The 7500-nt window shown below is 45.7% G+C and overlaps 1 protein-coding gene across 4 annotated transcripts in view; it reads left to right on the forward strand.

The window, feature by feature from the left end:
- The window catches only part of pde4d (phosphodiesterase 4D, cAMP-specific), a 273715-nt gene that overhangs the window by 253946 nt on the left and 12269 nt on the right, over positions 1–7500 (forward strand). For all 4 annotated transcript variants that reach the window (XM_063194992.1, XM_063194991.1, XM_063194993.1 and 1 more), the window contains 5 exons: positions 4667–4760; positions 5617–5795; positions 6383–6481; positions 6596–6760; positions 7324–7423. In XM_063194992.1, the coding sequence (XP_063051062.1) occupies positions 4667–4760; positions 5617–5795; positions 6383–6481; positions 6596–6760; positions 7324–7423 (637 nt within the window). The remainder of the gene's footprint in view (positions 1–4666; positions 4761–5616; positions 5796–6382; positions 6482–6595; positions 6761–7323; positions 7424–7500) is intronic.

A 7500-nucleotide genomic window follows, 5' to 3' on the forward strand; every position in this document is an offset into this window, starting at 1 on the left:
GCCGCATCGATCCTGGATCGTCCATGCCCCGCATTGGATTGGATCGCCGAATCGATCATTGTTGACACCACTACTAGATGCTGTGTTCAGCCTTTTGCCATGGCCCAACCCTGGGCCCTGATGTCCTAGGACAGTGTAATGATATTTCTCATAGATCTTACCTACTACCTACTACAGCGTAATGTGTGTATTGCCTTGTCACCAGAGAGAGTAGATAAGAGAGAGGTTCCATTGGCCCATTGTTTCCGGGTTCTACTATTGCAAGGGGGAGGGGGGGGGGATCCCCCTTTAGGCAGACCTAAGGACTGTTCTATTCATTCTAGGAGCATTATGACACGCCCCTTTAGGCAGACCTGGTCACGTTAGGTGCCTATAGAAACCTATTATGTTGCCATATCTCTATATACTTAAAGAATCTCTGTTGTCACTGATTAATGGCAGAAACATGTTGTCTAAACATGGTGGTAATCTGACTTCAGTCGTTCGTTCCAATACAAGGGAGAGGTCAACGTGGTATCTATTGTTCATATCGATGACTGTTTACAAGCCTATGTAGCCTACATGATCTGCCCCCCCGGGATGAAAAACATCCAAAGTGTTTTGGCAGATTCCTAGCGGCAGCTTACACTTTTTAAAAATTAATATATGTATTTATTTATATTTTTGTTTGGGGGGGGGGGTTCATACCTTTATGTGATTGGACAGTTTGACATTGTGACAGGAGGAGGGTGGGAGAGAGAGATGACCTCTTGTCGGAATCAAACCCGGGACCCCGATGTGACTGTGAGCCACAGCAGGGCAAGGAGCCCAAACCTGAGCACGCTCCTTTGCATTGGATAGGCGTGGTTTGATCTATCTTTCCACTAGAACAGGGTTTCCCAAAGTGGGGTGCGTGCACCCCTGGGGGTGCGCGGCCTGCCATAAGGGGGTGCGCGAGCTGAATAAAGCAATGGCGGATATGTACGTTTTTATCTAGCATTGATGAACATTACGGGTCCATCTGAAGTGTAGTTTACTTCCAAGACTATTGGAAGAGAGGATTCCCCAAAAACGACTGTGCATAATATGCAGTGAATGAGCAGTGAATCCATACTTAAGCGGCCATCAGCACACCAAAATATTCGCTCAGGGGGTGCGCGAACCACATTGAAATGTACAAGGGGGTGCACAGGGGGAAAAGTTTGGAAACCCCTGCACTAGAAAATCTTTGGTGCTTCTACAACGTCTACTTCATACAACTCTGGTTCAATATCTTGGAGGAAAATATTTTACGAAAGCATGTCGGGTGTATTTATGTATTTAGTCACAGGGCTGCCTGCTGGCCAGGGATGTGTAACCCTCTTAACCTTGTGCAGAAGACCTTGCAAGCCCTCATCATATTACCAAACCAATGGGCCTGCCTCATCAGGTCTTCAAACACTAACCCTTCACCCCAACACACTCACGTCACAGCGCGCGCGCACACACACACACACACACACACACACACACACACACACACACACACACACACACACACACACACACACACACTCCCCGTGCCCTCCCTTTGAGAGGCACTGATTGCGGATAAACTGTCTCACTCAAGTCATAAATACTGAAAATGTCAAGTGGTAGCAACACAGAGCTTCTATAACTTATTCATTAGCGCTGTGTACCTACGTACGTGACCCTCCTTTCCTCACGTACTTCCGTACAAGAGCCTTGTTGTGCCTTGATGGCTTTGTGAACATGGTGGTTAAATACATATGTTTCCAGTTGTGTTGCCCTCAGAGAAAGAGGCGAGTGAATCAGTAACTTACAAGGCTCAATATTTCATGACCAACCAGCGATGAGGCAATGCTCCTCTTTCCAGAAACTCATGTCATGAAGATGACCTCATCGTCATGAATAACGGCGTGCACACACACACACACACACACACACACACACACGCACTTGGGCGCACACACACGCACACACACACACACGCACACACACTTGGGCGCACACACACGCACACACACACGCACACGCACACACACACGCACACGCACATAGACAATATTCACAACAGAACACAGCACAAGATTAAACTTACAGTATGATCTACTGTAATGCTCCTAGGCCTACAGTACCTTTGCATGTACATAAACGGTATACACCTTATAGTAGGGCATATCCCAGGATGGGCTGTGAGTGTGAATGGTGTGATTACACCATACACTTGTGTCGAAACACAGCCCTCCCATCTTGCTGCCCCACAAAAGCACCCACAGTAGAGTGAGGACGGAGAGAGAGAGGAGGAGAGAGAGAAGGAGGAGGGAGGAGGAGGAGGAGGAGGAGGAGGAGGAGAGAGAGAGAGAGAGAGAGAGAGAGAGAGAGAGAGAGAGAGAGAGAGAGAGAGAGAGAGGAGGAGGAGGAGGAGAGAGAGAGAGAGAGAGATAGGAGGAGAGAGCGAGAGTAGAGGACGGAGAGAGAAAGAGGAGGAGAGAGAAGGAGGAGGGAGAAAGAGAGAGAAGAGGAGAAGTAGCGGGACGAGGAGAGAGAGAGGGAGGGGAGGGAGGGACCACCGAGAAACTCTCCAGAGACCAGCCATCCCCACCCCCCGCCCCCTTCTCCAAAGCCTGACCCTCCTCCACTGCTCTGCTTCACCAATCAGGCGTGTGCATGAGCTCATCCAGTGCCGTGCGATTGGCCGGGCTGGTGCTTGAGTGAGCCACGCTCTGCTGCTTGCTCGTCGTGCCTCCCTCCCGTCGGCCCGCCCCCCTCACATGCGTGACGGTGTGAGGTGGCGCTGCCTTTGCCTACCTTATTTGGAGAGCATCGCTGGAGGACAGACCTGCCTCACTTCCAGCTCTCGCATCCCTGCCTGCCCCGAGCATCACTCTTCTCAATCTGCTGTACCACCAGCCTGCCATAGTGATTATTATACAGTGATTTCGGATTAGATTATGCACTGATCATACAGGAATGCTTCTCTGCTCATCGCTCCAAACTGAGGCGGAATGTCTGAACCTTTACTCGGAATACATGTGATGTTCTACCAGCAAAGACGTAACTGGGGGCAGAATTGGAATATTGTATCGAAGTGTCTGGTCCAGCTTCAAGGTGGATTTTAGTGCACGGCAGAACTCTTTTTCTTCTTTCTTCTTTCGTGTTGTGCGGTCGCAGCGCTGAGATGCTGAGGCACTGCTTTTCTAGCAGTGTTTTATGTCTACCTTTCTGCCATCAGCCATCCGTCCCGGACCTCACCTGAAGACGTTTTGTGCTTGTGTGTCGTAAATGTGGAACTAGCTGTCTCTTCAAAATGCCTGAGACAAATTACCTGCTCACAGTGTCATGGGGATATATCAAGGTAAATGGCTTGAAGTACTCTCCAACCAAAAAATATCCACATATAGGGAGGAAACCTGGCAAGGAGCTCTGGCAAGTAGCCAAGTAGATCAAGAAAGGGGGAGACAGCAGGGGTGTTGGTGGGGTTGTGGTTATAATTGGGACATTGTTTATTGGAGAAAATATGCTTTAAATGTAGATGGCTTGACACAAGGTTCATGAATGGTTGATTGGAAATTGAGAACTGAAAGTCTCAAACAGCTAGATAGATCTAATGTAGAATTTTGTTGTTTTTTGCTATTGGTTTGGTAAGATAAGATAAGATAAAATAAAAACTTGATTGTAACACATGAAACAGAAAATTGTCTTTGGTTGTTTGGTAACGTGTTAACGTTCCCATACTAACGTATTACATAGTTGGGCAGGATGGAGACGGTTTAGTGATTGATCTCCATTGTTTCCTTGGCTTGGCTGCTCCGCTCTGAGTTACCCTGCTTCTTTCGTCACTGCCACCCCCCACTCTCTGAACGTCTGTTGTCTATGACCCCATACTGTCTTAAATCTGTGCCTGTGTGTGTCTGACTGCGTGAGTGTGAGAGTGACGAAGGAAGTGTATGCCTTTTCCTGGCTGCAGGTGTGTGTGTGTGTGTGTGTGTGTGTGTGTGTGTGTGTGTGTGTGTGTGTGTGTGTGTGTGTGTGTGTGTGTGTGTGTGTGTGTGTGTGTGTGTGTGTGTGTGTGTGTGTTGCTAAATTTACCGTAAGCCTGCAGCTGAGATCTTTTTTTGGGTAATTCCAGGGCGTATGTGATCATGGGAGATGGTGACGAAAGAGTTCTTGGCAAGATCCACTGCAAGATCCCAAGAAATAAAAAATGAACAGTTATATATAATTAATTAATCGATAGATAAGTAAAATAATAAATGCACATAAATCATGTTGGAAAAGCTACTGATATCTCTGTACATACTGCATGTTGAGCTTCTTTAATATCTGAAAGCGGCATATTAAGGCTTTGTCTGATTCTTGCCTTCTGTGACTTGCCACTTTAAACCCATAAAACAGCTCCATGCTCTTAATGGATCCATGTCCAAGCACTATACATAATGATAATGTTGACATGGCGCATGTAACTGAATAAAAAATTATGCAGCAATAGATGTTAACATATAAATGCTTTATGTGTGGGGTTGCGGTTATTGCAGCCCGCCACCCTCCTGTTCAAATGCACTCTGTGTTCTATACTTTCTACGGAAGTGCTGAAGTGCACGAGTTCAGAATAGTTACTGTACGTGTTAGACAGGTTGATGTATATGTTTTTGACACCCACACTTTTTTTCCTTCCCCCTTGCAGTTCAAGAGGATGCTGAACCGAGAGCTCACGCATCTGTCGGAGATGAGCCGCTCGGGTAACCAGGTGTCTGAGTTCATCTCCAGCACGTTCTTAGGTGAGGCATTGCGGCCATTGCGACGAGTCCACACACATAAAATTATTTTTCCTTGATTTTTTTTATTCCTTGGCAGGAGTTTGTTTCGACCATTGTCTTCATCAGACATTCCCTTTGTCCTGCCCTTTCTCCTGGGATGTGCACAATTCTCACCCTCGCCTATTAGGACCCTCAGCCAACGCCCTCATTGTGCCATAAATGTCAGCTCTCTGATTCAGAAATATTATTGTATTGAGTTCAAAACCCTATAAAACCCATAGCCAAAAAACTGTTATGAATCTGTTGTAAATACCAGTAAACTCAATCAAAAAGCCACGTAAATATGATTACCAAGTTTAAGTCAAGCCCAAACGATATGAGGTGGACTGGTCTTTAAGTTTACGGAATTCATAGAATTATGGCCTATTTTTGTGCACTTTTTATGAACAAATGCACTTACAGGTTTTTGCATCCAAACCCTTCAGCTGGAGCCTTAAATGATACTGAGATGCACGTCTCATGTACAAAGGGTATGTGATGTAAATGACAAGATAGAAGATAGTGTGATGAGGGTCATCATACTGTATGTCCATGTTTGATTTTATGATATCGTGTAACAAACGTTGCAATTCATTTCATACATACAGAATAAACGTGCATGGTAGTGAAAGCAATATTTATCAGGTGTTTACCAGGTGTAACACAGCTGCCAAATACAATGTTATAGAATATATAGAAGTTAATAAAGATCACCTCTCTCTCTCTCTCTCTCTCTCTCTCTCTCTCTCTCTCTCTCTCTCTCTCTCTCTCCCTCTCCCTCTCCCTCTTTCTCTCTCTCTCTCTCTCTCTCTGTCTCTCTCCTTCTTCCGTTTCCCAGACAAGCAGCATGAGGTGGAGATGCCGTCTCCTCAGAGCCAGAAGGAGAAGGAGAAGAAGAAGAATCAGCCGATGTCACAGATCAGCGGCGTCAAGAAGCTCCAGCACAGCTCCAGCCTCACCAACTCCAACATCCCGCGCTTCGGCGTCAAGACGGAGACCGAGGACGAGCTGGCGAAGGTCCGTGCCGTCCACAGCCACTGGGAAAGACTTAAACCCTAAATAGACATCGAGTCATTTCCAGAGAACAAGTGCAAATTTTGTAGTGTTAACTCAATTCTTAGAATATAACATGCTTCTAGTAGGTTCTAATCTTCAAATGTTGGATTAAAGCTGCAGTCTCTCGTTATGTAGCACCCGTACCATGAGACTTTATGATATAAAGTGGCCATACAGACCCAGGTTTGAATACAGCCTGCAATCATGTTACTGGCTCCTCTCCATTGCTCCCTCTGTCTCCCACTCCCTTCCTAAATCTTCACTATCGTTGCCAATAATGACGCAGAGTCCACACAAATAGTTGTATAAAATCAATAAATAAATCACAAGGCATTATAAAGTGGGTACTGTATGGTGATGAATGGAAGATTACTACTTTACTACCAACATTTTGACTGCAAATTGAATCAGAATGGGAGGCCTTAACATGTTAGCTCTCGATTTGGTGTCAGAATTTGCATGTAGGTATTTGTTTGACATTTATACAGTCAGTTAAAATGTGTATCTATACAATTCTGACTGTATATGTGCCTGTCCCTCCCTTTCAGGAGCTGGAGGACATCAACAAATGGGGCCTTAATGTTTTCAAAGTCACAGAGTTCTCCGGCAACAGACCATTAACAGTCATGATGTACACGATATTCCAGGTAACAACGGCAGCAAAGAGCATGGCATTTCATGCCACAGTGAATCATTGTTGTTTATTTGCAGCACACATTGGTCACGGTCTAATGAAACTGTTTATTCTTCTCCATCCACAGGAGAGGGACTTGTTAAAGACGTTTAAGATTCCACTCGACACCTTCATCACCTACCTAATGACGTTAGAAGACCATTACCACGGAGATGTTGCCTATCACAACAATATCCACGCTGCTGACGTCGCCCAGTCCACACACGTGCTGCTATCCACCCCTGCCTTAGAGGTATGCCCACCGCCTCGCCTGGTTATTGTTGACTTTCAAATCTCTTCGAGACTTGGTCTGACCAACAGTATAACAATTAACATTTCCCAAGCGGCATGGTTGACCTGCCTCCCTTGGTTTGCTAAGGACTGTTTGCTTCCCGACAAAGTGGGAGGAGTTCCTGATTTCTCAGGTGTTCAGAAAGTACTTTCATTGCTCTTGACCTGACTAGAAGTGACGCTGAAGGTGTTGCGTCACTAGGAGGGCACGGCCTGGCTACCCACCGCCTCCCTCAAGGACCTCATGGCATTTTATTTCATTCAGCATTTCATTCAGAAAGATAATAAAAAAAACAACAATCGTAGATGCAAAGTTAAGATGCTGAAATATAGTGCCAAATGAAATTACTGCAATATACTGTAACGTCCCATTTGTGCCTAAATGAAACTGCCGCAACATAATGTCCTCTTTGCAGTTGGCGTTATGTCACAGCTGGGACAGATGTAGCAAGTCACGTGTGTCTGGTGAAATGCTGCTCATGTCGGGACAATAAGAATATTATCGTTTTCTCCTTCTTGCTTCAGGCGGTGTTCACAGACCTTGAAATTCTTGCTGCCATTTTCGCCAGTGCCATTCATGACGTGGATCACCCAGGCGTCTCCAACCAGTTCCTCATCAATACTAGTAAGTGTTGTGTTGGGTCTCTTCTGAGTGCATACTACTCCACACAGCAGCATGGTGAAGAGAAGCAAAAGACAAAT

The sequence above is a fragment of the Engraulis encrasicolus genome, chromosome 3 (genome assembly GCF_034702125.1).
Source record: "Engraulis encrasicolus isolate BLACKSEA-1 chromosome 3, IST_EnEncr_1.0, whole genome shotgun sequence".
Classification (NCBI taxonomy): Eukaryota; Metazoa; Chordata; class Actinopteri; order Clupeiformes; family Engraulidae; genus Engraulis; species Engraulis encrasicolus.